General features: G+C 38.9%; 1 protein-coding gene across 4 annotated transcripts in view; it reads right to left on the reverse strand.

Moving 5' to 3' along the window:
- Positions 1 to 19,254, reverse strand: part of LOC119901832 (collagen alpha-1(XI) chain-like) — a 116,783-nt gene that overhangs the window by 62,892 nt on the left and 34,637 nt on the right. For all 4 annotated transcript variants that reach the window (XM_038717541.1, XM_038717542.1, XM_038717539.1 and 1 more), the window contains 3 exons: positions 15,513 to 15,677; positions 11,956 to 12,169; positions 10,351 to 10,513 (listed from right to left, as the gene is read on the reverse strand). In XM_038717541.1, the coding sequence (XP_038573469.1) occupies positions 10,351 to 10,513; positions 11,956 to 12,169; positions 15,513 to 15,677 (542 nt within the window). The remainder of the gene's footprint in view (positions 1 to 10,350; positions 10,514 to 11,955; positions 12,170 to 15,512; positions 15,678 to 19,254) is intronic.

Below are 19,254 nucleotides of genomic sequence, written 5' to 3' on the forward strand. Positions count from 1 at the left end.
AGTATTGTTCCCCACTGTAAATTCTCATGTCAAAGTTTTCTTGTATCCTCAATGTTCCCCAACATAAAAACAGTCTGTTGGATAATATACAGTACTATAGGTTTATGTTATGGCGATCAGTATTATTTATTACAGCTTATCAAAGCTTCAGAGAAATCAAGATTTTCCAGTTTGGCAAATGGCTGTAAATACTACAATACTGAGGTGCCTTAGCCACTGTTGCTATTGAGGAAAGCCAGACTGAGGCCTGAATAAGAGCTGTAGCCAATAGAGAACACATTGTCATTGCAATTGGGAACAAAACAAGGCACTACAGTTACTGGATTCCTCCAGAATGTATCCAGAATCTAGACGTGAATTTACACTTCTGAATCTAGTATAAGTTTCTACAAAGGGTAATCTTTAGTTTCCACTTGCTGTTAACCGCTCGCACTTGTGACAGGATATTAAACTCGGTGATTGAATATGATGGGAAATGCTCCTTGGCGGTTGTAGCGGATCTGTCTTCCTGCATTTTTATGTGCTCAGGGTTTGACTTTTTTTATCAAAGAAAGAGGTTATTTTCTGACACAGTTATTAATCTTTTGTACTGAGGATTCAACTTGAATTTCAAGCCCATCCAAGCATTGAAAGTGTGCCAACTGCCAATCAGCTAACACTGTAGGTCCAGACAATGAAGGTGACTTTTATTTCCTGAGCCCTGACGATCAAATATCTCCAGAGACGACTCACATTGTCCGTGTCTTTCATGATTACAAATAGAAACCAAATGTTGATGTCCATGAAGTATGCATCTATTCCTCCTCACTTGATTGCCCCAGCTTAGCACCGTTGTGGTGATAATAAAATGTGACAATAAAACAACAAGGCAGCTATTACACAGTACCAGAGGCAGTAATCTCTTGACTATTAATTACATATAACTTTATGGAATAAATCAAGGCTTTAGGGAAGCCTGTAACCTTTTAAACAATAACTATTGTACAGTCCCCTCACAGCCATTAGGGATGGCAAGTCCCCTTACACAGCAGATAAATAACCAAGGTCCGTACTTATCAGAGGCCGTCTGTTTTTCATGAGCTTTTGGAAAAGGAAATTATTTCCCCACTCCCAACCTTCCCATCAGCCAAAGGTTCTTTTTCCATGATAGTTTCCTAAGGAATTTCTAAACCAGGAACTGCTATGCCACTGATGTGGAGCATGCTATCTATACCTATCTACCATATGGGCAGCTCAGCTGACCTTTTTCAGAATCCACTTGGAGTAAGTAACAAAAAGGGCCAATAAATATAGAAAATACCCAAGATCTGTAGGTAAAATAAGGCAGCATTCATGGTGGCCCATAAAGAGGAAGCACATACATGCAGAAAGCATTAAATTACAGGAGACAACATCTGTATAAGCTTAGACCTCTGGAACACATTACTGTAGTTATTTACCACCCCATGCTCCCATCGTGATCAGAAAATCTCAACATGGTATTGAACAAATCAAACTACAATGGTTGAAAAAACACATTGAAATCTTACAAATGGAATACTGCATGTGTGCTGTGTAAGCTTCAGTCCACCTACAGTTGTTACCTGTTGTGCCAGTAATGCTATATTAAGTTACATTTAATTATCGCTCACTAGCAGATCGCACTTCGGCTTAAGAAAACAGAGACAGTACATGAGATATTTTATACGCATGGGTCATTCCTCAATATAAGATGTGCAGGGGTTCCTTCACCATCCACCAGTCTCTGTGGGGTATTAGGTGGAGAATCTCTACAGTTTACACAATCTTGGAGTAAAATGTAGTTCAGGTCTCATTAGGGAAGGAAAGACCATGCCCACATGGTAATAAAATGCGACAAAAAAAATTTGTTTCAGTTAACACCCACGATCTGAACATTGCAACCCTTATTTGTGTTGGGTTTGGAGCTGGGAAGTTATCCAGAACAATTGCAAGAAGAAGAAATGTTAATTGTAAAAAACGTGAGACCAAAAAGTTGTCAGTTCAATCCCCAGATTGCAGAATAAATCTGGGTGAGGAACAGCTCTTACCTCTCCCTTGAGCAAGGCATTTAACAACCAACTGTGGCCAACAGATTAAACTGTGGTTGTACTGGGCCGCTTTCAGGCGTGAATGTGTGTAACCGAGTGTGGAGCGGTTTCTGCAAAAGAGAATTTGTGCTTATTGAACTTGAACACTCAGTAAAAAAGTCCTAAAACCCTGCTCACATGAGTTCACCCTGCACCTTCTGAACCTCTTACTACAAGAAAAACTACAACGAGAAACACAAGGTCTCAATTAAATGACAGTCATTCAGCAACTGCATACTGTAAGAAAATGGATCCAAAGTCAAAGCCAGTCAACGCCAGAGAGGACAGTTAACATAGACACATTGCATTTGGCAAGATCTCTGTCTGCTTCCTCACACAGGAAGACACAGAGTGTCACAGAGTGTCTTCCTGTGTGTGCACAGTCATCAACTTTGCCTTTTTCAGTCTCACTCATTCACTTTATTTTTAAGCTTTGTTTATGTGTATATTTAGTAAGAAAATATGGTATAGCAAGTAATGTAGTTAACACAACAAGAAAACAAATGTGTGGATATACACATTATCTGCAGGAGAGTCCAAAAACGTTATACAGGGCTTGTCAAGAGACCACACACACTTCAAAAACTTCCATACTTCCCCATCATCTTCTCCCTCACCGTCCACCCTCTCTCTTTTAACCCTCCTATCCTCCTTTGTCTGCATCTTAGTGCTTGTGTTGATGTTATTGTCTGGGTTGCATTGCACATCTCTCTGGCATCTGTTGAGGTTCCTCCTCAGAATTCCAGGAATGATTTACAGCAATGCCCTGGCTCTGCTCAGAGCTAGCACAGACACAATGGGATAAATCATTTGTCTAGGCTACACTACAATCGATGCTTTAATGGGTCTGTGCATGTGTGTGTAAATACAACGTGCTTCGACATATGTTAGCCTTAATCTCACACTGTAGCAGCAACAATTCGACAAAGATAAATACGTAAAAGGACAAACTGAAATGGATGGATGGACCGATTAAAGACGAGAGAAGCGAGTTGAATCATCATCGAATCCCTCCCTCCATGTGCATTTGACCCAAAGGCAAACCATTATAGGAACATGCCTGTTTTTTGTCTGGGAAACACACCACTGTTTTTTCCTCAAGCCTACATGTTTCACATCTGATTTTAACTTATGAAATGTGGAAACAGTGGACAGACACCACTGAATTGTCCTTGGGCTAGTTGACCCTGGCATCTCCTGGGAAGAGCAAACCTCCCAAAGCACAGCACACACCAAAGGAACTAAAATTACTTAAGGCAATTAACTGGCAGATGGATTATCACCTAATAACAGCCGGTGTTACAAGCCCTCAGCAGACCATAATATCTGTCGTTGGCATTGTATTGTTAATAGTATGTCAAGTATGAGCTTCTGAATGTCATTCAGAAGAATAGCGGTATGGTGATCAAGCGAATAGTGGACATCTGATTATGATGGTGCATTACGTCACCCATGTGCAACAGAGCACATGACCGACCTCAAAAATCAAGACACAACTGTGATTAGATGCAGATAGCCTCCTGCTGGCACTGGATCAGAGATGACAGGAAGCATGGGTGTTTTCCCATCCAGCATTTGTTGGAGTAATTTGGAGGCATAAACAAAGATGTAGTTTGACTCTACAAAATGAAGACCATACTTGATTTAGTTTACTTTATCAACATTAGTATCAATTGCTGGAGGGATCCCAACCTCAATTTTGTCTTCTTTTTTTTTAGTGCATGAAGAAAATTTGCCCCAAATCAAGCCTTAAAGGCAGACCTTCTTGTCATGCTTCTCTCAGATCTTGCATTATTTGCAAGGGTTGGCAAATCCTAAAACCATCAATGCTCCGTCTTTAACCATGGTTCTAACACATGTACCTTTAACCATGCATCTGTCCTTGGCAAAGAAAAACGGAATCAACTACAAATTGCCTTCAAACTGCAGTCTTAATTACCCTTGGATATTTTAAAGCTTTATCATCTGATGTTTTCTATGACTCTTGAAAAAAATATTTTTTTATTTTATTGTGTAGTTGTGTTGATTCTGTGTGTTGATGTTGCTGTGACTGTTTATTCTTGGGTCTCCCTTAATCTCAATGAGACTGCCTGACTAAATAAAGATTATAATAATGTATGACTTAAAGTATTTGACTGGTAGACTTTGTTTTGGGCAGAACAAATCCTATACTGCCTGGGAGGCTTAGAAAAAGCAGCAAGAGTTTTGCAGTTGGTAAAAATTTAGAGGACATCCCATGCAGTTCCCACATTTATGCTTAATCCTGAAGTGAACATGTCATAATCAGGGTTACTTTAAAAATGTAATCCGGTACAATTACTAATTACTTGTAAAGAAATTTAATCAGTAATGTAATCCAAGTACCATAAAATAAAAGTAATGTAACCTGATTACTTTTAGTTACTTTGACAAGATGTATTGTCTGCTCAGTGTATTTTTAGAGAAACATACAATTATAAAATATCCCATTCCCATGAAATCAAATTTGATGTTTAGGCCTAAATGTTTCTATATTATGCCTTGCACTAGGCCGTAAGTCATATGGCAGGATCTCGCCCATCAGTGACAAAAAGTGTTGTTTTGTATGTATTATTGAAGACATTTTAGAGTGTGTCATTTCCTGGAAAACAATTTTAAAATGTTGATGAATCATCCTGCACTGGGGGGGGGCCTGCATTCATTTAATGTCCAATGAAAAGCTTTTTAAATATTTATGACTACTGAAAAATAGTGTTTTTGGGACCGGGCACCACTGATTACTATATGAAAGCACACCTCTATTCATAGATTTTACTGAAACTGGATCATATTTGATGGAAAATATTTCCTGGTTTTCTCTCTGATGTTCCTGCTGCTCTGCCTCAACTCTGTGATTTACTGACTCCCCTGATGGACAGATAGCTTTACTTGTTGCTGTAGCAAGTCAGCTAAATGCTGCTAGCTAGCTGACATTATCTAATTAGCTTAGTCAAATTATCTTACTCTGTCCATACTGGGAATTCGGAAAACACCTTTACTCAAGCACTGGAGGTTTTCATGCCAGTGGCGGGGGGACCCGGCATGATTGCAGGGAGCCGCGCCGGGCGAGCGGGCAACGAAACTGCGCTCAGCAGCCTCCAAGTGAACACGACATGAAAAGGTCTGAACACAGCCTCATTAGTTGACTCAGCCCTGGGGTGACAAGAGACAAACTGGCAAGAAAACCACCTTCGTACTGTATTCCCAGTGGTCAAACTGGCCTCCGTCAGTCTCAGAGCCTGCGTGAATGGGAGGGGGCGTAACCACATTCAACTACTGGCTATATTGGCAATCAATATCTGCGACAAATCCCTCATTAGCTGTGTGTTTTTACAGGAAACACGTAAATAGCAATCTGCTTTCCGTTTAATGGAAACTTTTTGCTTAAAGTAATCCCTATGCGTAATCCCCATTTTTACAGAATGTAATGCAAAAATGCCTAAAATGTCCTGGTTTCAGCTTCTCAAATGTGAGGATTTGCTGCTTTTCTGTTTTATATCATTGTAAAGTGAATATCTTTTGGTTTTTGATTGTTGATTTGACAAGGCAAAACATTTGAAGACATCGTCTTTTGCTTTGGGAAATTATGGAAGGCATCCATCCAACCATCCATCATCAACCGCTTATCCTGCGTACAGGGTCGCGGGGGGCTGGAGCCAATCCCAGTTTACAGTGGGCGAAAGGCGGGGTACACCCTGGACAGGTCGATTATAGAAGGCATTTTTGACTATTTTTGTGAAGTTTACAGACAAAATAATGAATTGAGAAGATCATTGGCAGCATCAACGACAACAAAAACATTCCCACTTTGCAGCCCTACACTTCACTATACACAAATCATATGTAGTTTTCACTAATTCCTACAGAACAACATGTAGGTACTTAATTAGGTGGTTGAAATGTTATTATCTGCGGCCTGGTGCAGCAGGTCAGTTTGCCTGCAGGAACAGCTGGGGATATTAATGCACCTGTAGCACACATTTGGAAATATGCCCAAAGCATCTGCAGTCTGACCCAGTAAAACACAAATGCATACATGCAGAGGCTGGAGGAAAAAGGGTGTCATGATCACAAAGAATATTTGTATGATCAATTTTAAGTATCCCTACTGTACATGACAGTTCAAGTGAAACCTTTAATGGTGTCACTGTGACACGCCTGTCACACTGAACGTCCAGGGGCATCATCAGCCAGTTGTTGCCAGCTCAGAGGCCATGCAGACTGGCTGCTCAAATCAACAGTTTCTTGCAGATGCTGTTAAAATGCCTATTGTACAAACTTGCAGTATCTTTTGTAGCCATAATTTAATTATGTATGTTCTTTATTTTATCTCCTGCACCTACATTTGACACACATGTCAGCAAAAAAAAGCCTGCTTTTCCAAACTCTGGGAGGGGATCACATCATGAAAGAACAAAAAGAGAGATGGAATTTCAGAACTGTACAAGGACAACAATTAACCAAGAAGTAGAGAAGAGGAAAAAATGTATAATACTCTCCAGATTTCTCCCACTGTTTTATCAAATGCAGCTTTTGTGGTCAGTGCAGGGATAAAGTTTCTTTTCAAGCGCTAGGGGCATACAAATGTCTTGCACCATTCGATTATTAAAACATTTTGCCTGCCAGTAGCTCACAAAACTGTTGAACTGTTTGAACCATCTGCTTGCTTGTCTGCACGCCTTTTCTTCACTTCACTCTTTCTCTATCTGTCTTTCTATTTTCCTCCCCCTGGTCTTTTCCATCGGCAAATGTTTTTTAGAAGCACCTGGGGTCCATTACTTCCTGGCTGTACTTGGACCAGTTAAGGTCATGGCACAAGGGACAAGGAGGTCACATACAGATACAATTTGACAACAATTGACAATGTACTATCATGTGCTTTATTACTGTTGGAAAAGTTAAAATACGATATATATGAAGACCTTCACAGTCACAGTGACGCTCAAACAAGTATGAATCAATTACTATGTTCCTATTACACAACCATAACCAAAACATTTTGTGACAAGTACAGCAGGGTGAACAGTGACTAAGGAATATGAGAAACAGTCAGACTGTTTCTCGTCCTGCCAGCTCAACCATAAAAAATGATTCACTCTAAAGCTTAGAGCCCATCACAGCCTTGTTAGATTCCTCTGCCAAAGACTGTCCTGCTTGAGGGACAGCGTTTTGGAACAATCTACTATGCAGAAATGACAGACACATAAACAAACTATCTTTGCCTCTCTCTTCTCCTATCCTCCTCACAGACACACACACACACACACACACACACACACACACACACACACACACACACACACGTTTTTGCACATATGTAACAACACACATGTGAACACACATTCTGCAAAAACAAAGACTCCCACCCTGTCCTTTAAAGTCTAAAGAAAGGATCTGCATAAAAGCGAGAGATGATTCAAATATCTTGTGGCTTTTATATAAAAGAAGAAAAGGCAGTAGAAAGGGGGAAAAAGCCATTTGGGGGCCTGCTCAGCGAGGATATCTTTTAAACAGCTGTGTAAGCTGAGCCAAGACTAAGCACACACTGATCATATTTTCCCCTAGCCTTCACTCTTCCCTGTGCTTCCAGCTTTGACACCTGCTTATGCAATCTACTGCAGTGATGTAGCCATGTGCTCACAGCTCAAAGCAGTTTTAGTGAAAAAGCTCATAGCCAATGTCAGTAATTAAACTCTGGAATGGCTCCAAAGTTGTGCAACTCAGGCTAGGTATGCTAAACAGCCACAATTTCTTAATGTGTTAGGTATTAGGTATTTTCTCATAGCTGTAAATCTATAATTCTTCAGATAGTCCAGTGGAAGACAAGCTACAGTAAGTGTTTTGCCTCTTGTTGGATCCATTTACCAAGGTAAGTTTAGGTACAGGACAGGGTATGTAAATGAAGTAGATAACTGTAATGCTTTGGTTAGGGTTGGGGATAATCAGGGTTGGGTAAGGGTTATTTTGTTGGCTGGCTGTTAATAGCACAGCACAGAAGTTCCCCTAAAACCAGAACTTGAATGTCTAAACAAACAAGATGCAACACGTTAATAACCTGCTTTACAGGTTTTAGCAAATGCATTTTCTAACATCTACACATTGAAACTGGATTTTAATCCTAAGAATCACAATCAATTAAAAATGTAATATTAAAGGCATAATTTAGGCAGATCTCTATAAGATTTAAACTTAAATACATTTTTCTACATACAAGACCTTGGAGGAACTGGACTCAATAACCTGACTGCAGAGATGTTTAAAATTTTCACATTGTGTAAATCAATAGTTGATAATGCAGCCAGCTGTGTTTCTATAGCCCCAAGGTATACTGATTATAGTATTTTTTTTACAACAGCTGTAGAATGTATGCAAGTATAATCTCTCCAAAAAACAGCTTTTATCTTTAGGAATATATAGTAATTAGCAAAGACCCTTGTGGAAAGTAAGACTTTTTGCCATAATCAGTGCAGTGTGCCTACAAGTAGTCAGTTTGCATTCAACAAATCTAGAGTTATTAAACTTAAAGTGGAAATAATTACATTTTAAGATATGGCTGCATTTCTATCTACGCCACTAAAGTATTGCTATTGTGCGATACACTGATCAAAACCACCTTTCAATGTGCAAAAAGCCTCAACCCTTGGAACAAAAAGGAATCATTTTCTCTTCTCCAGGTGTTTAAACAGAGAACAAAACATATTACTCTGTAATCCAACACCATTTAGCATAATATATGTTCAAACAAAGAGCACTCACAAAAGCCAAATGGCTGGTAATAAATCAGCATTAAAAATAGAAAAGGCTTGGTGAAAATGCTAGGCTACATTTATCCTCTCCACTTAACTCTCAATTACCTTAATTACAATCCCAACTCTAATCACTATGGCTTTCACTCTTATGTTCCTTACCTGCTGGTAATGTTACAAAACTCATTTACTGCAGTTGGGCTCATTGTACTTTAGTAGTAATGTATGTCAAAGTATGTCAAATGTACAAAAATATTGCTGTACTTTGTATCGACTCTTCTTATCATGACCTTAACGTGTCTACATGTTTCACGTCTCTAGCAATGTGATCTGCTCGCCAAAAACCACTGAAGAAGAGTGGGATCCCATTTTCAAGTGGCCGCTTTGTGGAAAGTCATATGTGACCTGGAGGCAAACTTTTTGCAGGCTGTTCTACTTAGCAAGCATTCCACATGCAGACTTCAAAGAGAGGCCATTGTCTTCGGAGCTAGCATTCAGCTCACATTTTCCACTCAGCACACAGCTACCTGTGCTAAATCTGGTAGCAAGAACCTTCCATCTCATAATTGCCACCTCAGTTACTATACTCTGATCTGTGACCTCTGATTCTGAGCTCTGGTAGTTGCAGCTATTGAGGGAATCATTTTAGAAATTGTTGCACAATCCAAGCATCTCAAATAAAACACTATCCAATATGTACAACTTAAGCCTATTAGACCTCAGTCTTTCTTTTATTAAGTCAACTATTCAAACAAATACAACCAGTGTTGAGGGGGAAAAAAACTTTGAACAACACACTGTGCAAGTAGCCTTTCCACAGACATTGCTCATGGCTCTTGCCAAGTACACAAAGCCAATATTGTTGTTCTGGCCAATAAATTCACCATTAACTGTATGCACAAGTTAATGAAAGACAAATAAAATATCTGGCCTTAAAGCGTTTGGACTTAAAGCATTAGACACTAAAATTGTCCCTTTTCACAATGGTAAATGAGATTCATTCAGAGTAAGATTCACAGTATGCTTACAATTACATCAACACTTAACCAGGATGGAGAAATTGCTGGCATCTAAGTAAGCTTTCCCAAACTCCCTCAAAACATAATTACTTCAATGTAGAGGTGAATGCCTGCATAATATTTGTAAATCACACTCCAGTGTACGAGAAGATTCTGAAACAGACTTGTACCTCAGGTTTTAGTGTCAGAGGTGAAACGTATTTTATCTTTCATATTTTATCTGGCAGAGCACAATGAGGCCAGGGTAGCTCAGCTCCCAGTGTGTATGCTAACCCAAGTTAATCACCCTCTGGCACTAGCTTAATACTTAAAGCACAGACATGAGAGTGGCATCCATCATCTCATCTATCATGCAACAAAAAGGCAAATCAGCGCATTTCTAAAAATCTCAAACCTTTCCTTTAAACCAATTTACAGCATAGTCATCACAATGCAGCAAGCATAATCCAGATGAATAGGGATTCAATATGGCCGCCTTACCTCAAAGACTTCCTCATCCAGGATTCTGGTGCCAAAGACAGTAATGCCTTCTATGTTGATGATGGCCTGGTCACTTCTGCCGAGCGGCCTGGTCACCTTCTTCTTACAGTCCACAATGATGGTGACACTCTTCTTCTCCACACTGATAGCTACACGATGCCATCTGTGCAGCAATGGAGCAAAACAGGAGGTCAGAAATACAAGCAGAATACTTTGGCACTTCCTATCCTTTGAAGAAAATGTTCACAGTCTATAGATAAAGGAATAGGAACATTTCTACTTGCTTCCTTGCTGAGAGTTAGATGAGAAGGTCAATACCACTTTCATATTTCAGCAGCTCATTAGCCTAGCTTAGCCTAACATTAAGACTGGAACCAGGCGACAAAATCTACCAACTAATAGCAATAAAACTCACAAATTAACACAATGCTAGTCTTGTTGAACAGATAAACTGTTGTTCACCTTTAAAGTAGTAACATACCTTCCTCCAAAACCACAAGTTGTTATTGTAAAGATTGAACAAACATCATATAACGTGTTAACAGTTATCTTAAGGCTACAGGTAGGGTATTTTTTGGACAGAGCCAGGCTAGCCATTTCCATTTGTATCCAGACTTTATGCTAAACTAATCTTCTGTCGGCTGTAGCTTCACGTGAATGATAGCAACATTCCCAACTAACTCTTGGCACAAAAGGAAATGTAATTTCCAAGATTTTGAACTATTCTTTTGAATTTCTACAGGTTGGTTTGGTGATACAGTAACTCGGAGAGAATCAGAAAAATTCTAAGTAAACCCAATTGAATTAAAAATCACATGAATAATTGATAAATCATTGATTTGGCATGGTTCATTACGCAGAGGCAACTTTGTTTATTTGTTTGTATACATTTGGGATGGGTGCATTTGAACTGTGTCAAAATACATAAACTACACACTACAAATGCTACAAATACAGTATAGCGAAATTGTAATGTAATGATTGTACAGTGTTTTTTTCATGATATAATTCATTACAGACTAATAACCACCCAAGAAATTATTTCAATTTCACATTTCTGTGCATTGGTGCAAATAATAGACAGCAGCTTTTAACAATGATCAGTGTCATTGCACAGCTATGTGATTTATGAAGACCCTGCCCATTACTGCATATCAGTACACCACTTCTGTAAATAATCTGGAACAAAAAAGACTGTCATCAAATTGCTGGCAGCAATTTATTTGCCATTACTGTCTGACTTGTTCCATATGGTATTAATGACTGAACAAACATAAGATGATAATAAATCCTCGGAGTTGTGTGTCAGCTTACTAGGCTAGAGTTAAGTACGTTCTGAGTGCTTGAGAAAATGAGTTAAGCAGATTGGTTTTGTTTAGCATAAAAAATAACCAATAAATTGAGATAAAGAGTTCAAGATGAGCCTCACAATGTGCTGCTTTGGTTTTGAGCCAATCTCACGAGCTTCACAACAAACATGAGATTTTAAATTCAACACTGAAAATGGGAAACCAAAAAGCAAAGATCCAGGGGACACAAAAATCGACCACCCACATCTGACCTCCAACGTGTTCAAGCCCTCTTGAGAAGCACTCAGTCACTTACTTGCCGTCAGCAAGGTTGATGGAGCGGAACAAGGGGTACTCCTCCGGGGCAGGCTTGCCATGCTGGTCCTCATACAGGAAGATGGGGGCACGGCCCACCTCCACGCCGAGCTGCTGGATGCCTTGCTGGTTGTACACGGACAGCAGGAAGGACTGGTGACCAGTCTTGGGCTTGATGGTAAACAGGATGGAGAAATCTTCTGGGAAAACTCCCCCTGAAGGTGCAACAAGCAGTAGGTACAAGGTTGGTATGTTAGTAAATAAAAGGATTTTTAGTTCAGTTATTATGATCCGCATATCTGGAACAAACTCCCAGATAACTGCAGGTCTGCTGAAACTGTCAGTTCTTTTAAATTAAGACTGAAGACTTTACTTTTTACCATAGCTTTTAATTAAATATTTAAGATTTTTCAGACATGTCCTGGTTTCTCTGTAGTGTCCGAGGGTTTTTGGAGTTTCAGTGGACCCAAAGATTGCTATGGACCCGAGTACAGACTAGCTAGAGAGAGTAGATTAAGTGTACTTCTCTGTTTATTCTCTTTTCAAAATAATTGTAACTCAATTATTTGCTCAACCCCTCAGCCTGTTTTTATTTTCCATTTAACTCTTTTAACCCTGATTGTACACTGCACTGTATCTTTTATTATATTTTAATGTGCATTTTTTCAATTTCCCTGTTACTTTTAAACTTTTATATTTCCCTGTTGCTTTTATGTTTTATGTAAAGCACTTTGAATTGCCTTGTTGTTGAAATGTGCTATACAAATAAACTTGCCTTGCCTTGCCTTACAAAATCTGATCAAAAAAAGTTTTATTTCAGATTCATTCAATAACACACGGGAACTGCCCAATATAATCCCAGTATTTTAATTAAATAAGTCTTGAGGGGATTAAGGGGTGTTTTATGAGGATGTTGCAGAAAAGGTGTATTGACTGCCTTCCTTCTTTAAATTACAACTATAGTTTGACATTTTGAGAAAGACATTTCTTTATTCATGCTGAGAGTTAAGAAGATTGATTGCCTTTCTCTTGTCTGTACAGTGAATATGAAGTTTCCACCAGCAGCCAGTGAGCTTAGTCCAGCACATAACCCCACGTAAAAACACAACATGTCATTTATTCCCTCTGTTTAATTTTATACAGATTAAACAACAAGATAAAACCTGTTATTTAGTGAGCTTTAGGATTGTTGGAAGACAGGTTTTGTTACCTTTGGACAGAGCGAGCCAGACTAGCTGTTTCCTTTTCAGTCTTTGTGCTAGGCTAGCTAACAGGCTACTGGTAGTGGCTTCATGTTTAGCATAGAGATACTATGATAGTGGTATTGATATTTTTATCTAACCCTCCCAAAATGAAGAACAACTCCTTTAAATTAAAACTTGCTATTCCTTTCTGTGAAGATTTCACCATATGCTCTGTCTTTTAAACATCTATCTTCTACATTACAAGGCCAATTGTATTGTAATGACTAAATTGAATAATGGCAAGTTTATTAGCTCTCTAACTTTCTCTCCTCACATTAAACCCCCAGTGTCTAGACAACTGGACCTAGAGCAGTGTTTATTAAGGAAGCTGAAAGAGACCTTGGCATCCCCTGAAAGGACTCAATAGTGGTGATGCAGCCACATTAATTTTACAAGGGCTGTAAATACTCAAACAAATGTCATATTTTTAAAACCATAATAGCTTGGTTCAATGACAAAATAACTAATCCTGATCAAATAAAAGTCCAGTTATTCTGACTGAGGACATTTTGACGCTTGGCTTCCATGGCACCTCCAACGCCTCACCTTTCAAGCTTAATTATATTCTTCAAATTTCCGTTACTGAAAGTGTAAGGTGGACTGGCAGGCCAAAAATCACAGAAATTTAGTTCTAATACATCACTCTATTTTGAACAGTTTTTTATAATTTGAAATCAAGCCAAATGGAAATAACCCAAGTTAAAGGGTAACTTTTCAACCTGGACAAAAACAAGCACTTTAGTGGACGTACTTTGACAGGGCACAATTGCCCGCAAGGATAACGCTGTAGCCCTGCAGAGCATTCTCTCAATACTGGACCAATTTCAAAAAATGTTTTCCAAATTAGTCACATAGACAGAAACACATGGGAAAATAAGGTTGAAAAATAGTTTAACTCTTTAACCAGCTTCCAATGGATGTGAACTTTATTGTTATAAACATAGACGGTATAAAACATGGATGTAGTGTCTGTGACGTCACCCATAGGTTTCTGTAAAAATAAAATTGACAAAGAGGTGGAGCTGAGGTGGGCGGAATGAAGCCTGATTGTTGAACCACCTAGTGGCTAGCCACCTGAGAGAGCATTAAGGATGTGTCACTCAAAGCGGCCACATCCTTAATTATGCATTAATTAATTATGCATTAATTAATTATGCATTAATTAACGTTAAGCCTTAATATAAATGGGTAAGTCATATAAAAATTTACCCCTTGGGCATTTAAACATGGGGGTCTGTGGGGACTGACTCACTTTTGGAGCCAGACTTAAGTGGCCATTCAATAAACAGCACTTTTTGGAACTTTTGGCTTCATTTTTCAACCCCTAATGTTGTCGCCTTGTTATGAATCATTTCGCTGAATGAAGAAAGTAGCAAACCAAACACTTACACAGTCAAATAGCTTTTTTATTCCTCTAAACGAACTCCTCCCTGATAAAATAAATATGGCTTTATTTCGGCTGGGCAGCAAACTTTGAGTCAGGCAATGTGCTTTCAGTATAAAAACCCTGCTAGATTTCACTACATCCGCCAAATACAACATACTCATGTCTGCCAGCAATCAAACTTGAGGACAGACACTTTATTGACAAGATCTGTCCACAAAACATCAAAAGAAATATTCCTCACAGTGATTTGCTGTAATAAATTGTTGGTTTCCCCCAAATACCCAATAACAAAAATCCGTTGTTACTCTTTTTACTTGAGTCATATGTTTACATGACATTTCATACACAGTGCTGAGTGACTCTCATCCCTTAAGGGCTCTTGGGGCCTACTGAAACACCAGCACATTCATGAGGATCTTCTAGAAATGAATTGCCGAAAGTCTGCATTGCATTTTAGAAAACAGGTGTTTGTAGTGATAGGTTTTATTACAGGTACCCATTAAATCACTTTTTTTATTGTGAAAGTGAAATATGTTGAAGACGTTTTTATTTTCCAATTAAGTTGTTTAAGACAGTAAATAAAAACATCAGTTTCAATTATTTGTTTTAGTCTAGTTTTAGTTTAGGCACTGCTCTAAGGATGGCAATGTCGATCTGTTGGTCGGCCTGTCCGTCCAAAACTTTGGTTTATAATAACACCTGCAAACCTCATGACATTCCCATTAGTTGTACTTTGTGTTTAGTGCTAACGAGCAAATGATATCATGCTAAAATTGTAAACTAAGATGGTGAACCCGTTGAACGTGTTAACTTTGCCATTGTGTGCATGTCAGCATGCCAGCATTTAGCTTAAAGTCAGGATAGCTTGTTTTGGTTGACCTTCAGTGTAAATGCATGTAATCTGTTTGAGGTAAGGCGTGAGGTTACCTGGGAAGAGCTGTTTGGTTGGAGCGCTGATCTGAGCCTGTTTTCCCACTCTGTAAGCTATGTCGGGTTTGGATCCTCTCCGGGCTGTGCAGAAGCCTGTTGTTTTCCTTACTCCTTCAGGAGAGCTCTGGAAGTCTAGAACCTTCAGTACATCTACTGGTTCGGCTGTGGAGGCAGAACAAAGAATTGATTTCATTATTCATATATACTCATCATTATACTATATACTTATACTATATACAAGTTTCATGACATTTGTATAGAAATAAGTTATTTGGGGAATGCATTTGTCCAAAGCTCCTGTGCTAAGTTAGTGGTCCCTACATGCAGAAGCTATTTAAATAAAAATAAAAATAATAAATATAACATTCAAATATAAATAAATGTAATGAGATTATACGGGATTATATATATATATAATTTATTATTAGTGTACAAGCTGCATGTAATTTTAAAGTACACAGTAAGCATATTTCAACAGTTAACAGAAAATCTAATAGGACTTGGCATTTTGATGATAAGTCAACATTTACACCCATTACACCCCTTGCCTGTGCAAGGACTGTTGGCCAAATCTGTCAGTTCAAGCAGTTGTTCGTTTATGAGCTACCTTGGCACAGGAGCAGTAAAAATGTTAGGAACCATTCAGCAGACATAATTGCCCCCCTCTTCACCACCACTGTTACCCCCACAGCCAAAAGCAACAGTATCTATGGGATGATAAAACTCATTGCTGTTGATCACTAAGTCTTTGGAATAAGGACTGCGCAGAGGGGGGGCAGCTTTACAAGCTTCTTAACACTACTAGACTCTTTTCTATCAATGGACCTGGAACTCGGGTGAAACTACTGTGTAATGCAGTCATAAACACGGTTTCATTTCTTCTCTCACCCCTGCATTGTCCAACTTTACCTTTTACTCTTTTCTCTCATTGTCTTTACTCTGTTCCATTCTATAACTGTTCTATCCCCTGTCTCTCTTATTCCCAGAGGCACACCATCAGTTACAGTGTGATTATGGGAAATTTAAGAAGCCTATTAAGGTTATTTTTGTTTGTTTGTTTTAAGGCTAGTGTATAAACAGAAGTGTTGACATACAGCAAAGTGTCATTCGTGATTTAACGCATGTCTGCCTGAGGCTGCATTTCCTTACAAATATCCAGTAAGAGGAGGCTTTTAATTCAAAATAATCATGGGCGCTGTACTGGGTAAAATAGTAAATACACAGAACTGCTCATGAGAAAAGTGTAGGTTTGAACAAACTGTTTATTTCTGGTTTATGTTCTGTAATTGTGACAGTGTTGCTCTGACAGTAGGTTATTACGGTGCTGGTTTTATCTGTACTTGGCAGAGTCAACTTAGGTAATCAGGTATTGCTACACCTCCATCGGTCTCCATAAGAAACAGCAGATGTGATGTGTTTATTTAAAGGGTTTTATACATAGCATTATCTATTGAAAGTTTGCTAACATTAACCACCCTAAGCTACTGGTCATACCAGACCAAGTAAGGCTGCAACAGCAAAACCCCTGAGTTAGTGAAATGAGCAAGGCTGCGTTTCATTGCTTATGAATTCAATTTCATTTGTGAAAGGCAGAATGGGTTATTTCTTCTTTCAAAATTGATTAATAAAACTAAGATTTATTACTTCATATGCATGTTGGTGAGAGGTCTATAAATTGGCTGGCATATACTCAAAGAAATGACAGATCAAACACTCTTTGACCATAGTTGTAACGATTGCTGCTTTGTAATTTAATGACATCCACAACATGTAAGACTGTCTCTGTACTTTTATACTATTAATATACTGAGATTAATCTTTAAGACTTAACATCAGTTCTGCAGTGTGTATTGGCCTGATGAAAAATGAGATGTACAACTAAGAAAGCAATATTAAAAGCTAACAGAGGTTCAATGCAAAACATTTAATTTACAGCTAAATTTCCACTCCAAACCAAACTCAGTGCAACCCAAGTATTAAACGCTACTTGTTTAACTATTACAAAACCACAGCAGCAAAACCGAGCACAACTACGTCCACACATCACATTACTCATTGTCTTTTTAGTGAGTCAAGAGGCAGGATGTATCCTCTTCAAAGGCCCAGCAATAATAAACAATGTCTGAATAGTCAGCTGGGAAGATAAAGCCTTTAAATAATGGCAGATAACAGGCTTAATGGTAAATCTCCCTTCCTTGGCAAAAATTGAGATCCATGTGTTTGATACTGGCTTCAAAACATTGTGGGAAAATTATTTAAAGGGATCAGACAGAAATTCACATCACAGGAAATATCCTCATCTGCCTTATAATACTGCATAAACCTGTGCGCACTAGGAGGAGAGTTTGGTCAAGAGACATAGATAAAGACAAAATAGCGTCCACTGGTAGTGAAAATATTAATTAAAAATCAGTATACTGTTAAAAAATCAGTCAGTTCTTTCACCATACTTTTCTGTAGTGCCTCTTTGCTAAACATTTTAACGTTAATCTATAGTGATTATATTCTGTTTTTCTAAGTCATGTAGCATGTGAAGCCAGGAAGTGCTGATTGTGCAGTTCCAGTTCGCTTTTAGTAACCAGGAGGGGGTCTGATGGGTGGAGCTATAACTCCACATGCTGAACTCATTATGGCACTGGCACCACTCCCTATGCCCCCTTACTAAAACATACATGAGACTAAACTGAGAAGGCCCCATCCCTGTAGCTACTTCTCCTGTGACCAGAAAAATCACAGCTTGAGTGGTGAATCAAAACTTGCTTGATTTTGAGCACATGCTTAGGGATCGCGTCTCGAGTTTTGGATCATTTGAAGTTGGCCGGATCTGCTCTTTAAGTGATGGACAGGACTTAAGTAATTTATGCTGATATGAGTCCAGATTATCTGATGCCAGACTTCATGAATTTAAAATTTTAAAAGTATAAGCATCATGCAAGCTGCACTGCTGGGAAATCAAGCAAGTCAGAATGTCTTTACTTTTGATTTCTATTGAAATCAGTCCCCCAATGAATTTTATCAACTGAGAAGGAGGTGGCGTAAATAGACTTTTTGGCTGACATCGCACAAAGAGCACTTTAACAGACAGAGTCTGTTTTGTCCTGAAGACTACCAGAGTGACTTCTGACTTGAACACAGACAGAATAAATTACAAATGTGAGTATCTACCATCGCCAAGTTTTAAACCTCACACCAAATGCCTCATAAAAAAGAAAATAGTCTGTGGCTCTTTCTGAATATTGTCCCAAGTACAGAGCTACTGGTTCTTGAAAAAAAAGAAAGCTTGGACTAAAGGTCTCTTTGTGAGTTTCAGAATGCCTTTCTGCATTACTGCATACCTCAAGGCCTCATATATTCCAGATGTGCAGAATTGGCCAGGAACCCCCCCACACCCGCCCACCCGCACCACTGACTCTTCAGCCCCTCTCCTTCCACAGCCTTGGCTTCACAGAAGCCCTGAAAAACAGGCAATATCCAAAACCATTAAAGACCCCAAATGAAAAGACGTAGCTTTTTAACGCTTTTCAGCCTCATAGGAGTTTGAGCCGGCATGCTATACCCTCAATACATCCTGAAAGGAAAAAGACTCCCATCCTTCCACCTTTAAAAAGGGATAAACCACACTCTAATGATAAGGGTGCAACCCACAAGAAAGAGAAGACAGTTCTCTCGTGCTAAAGGTACCACAGCAGTTTCAGACTAGACACAGTCTTGTCTAAGAGGTAATTTGTCAGTCTCTCTG

The sequence above is a fragment of the Micropterus salmoides genome, unplaced genomic scaffold (assembly GCF_014851395.1).
Source record: "Micropterus salmoides isolate LMB-PRFRI ecotype aquatic unplaced genomic scaffold, ASM1485139v1 Ms_hic_scaffold_14, whole genome shotgun sequence".
NCBI classification, from domain to species: domain Eukaryota; kingdom Metazoa; phylum Chordata; class Actinopteri; order Centrarchiformes; family Centrarchidae; genus Micropterus; species Micropterus salmoides.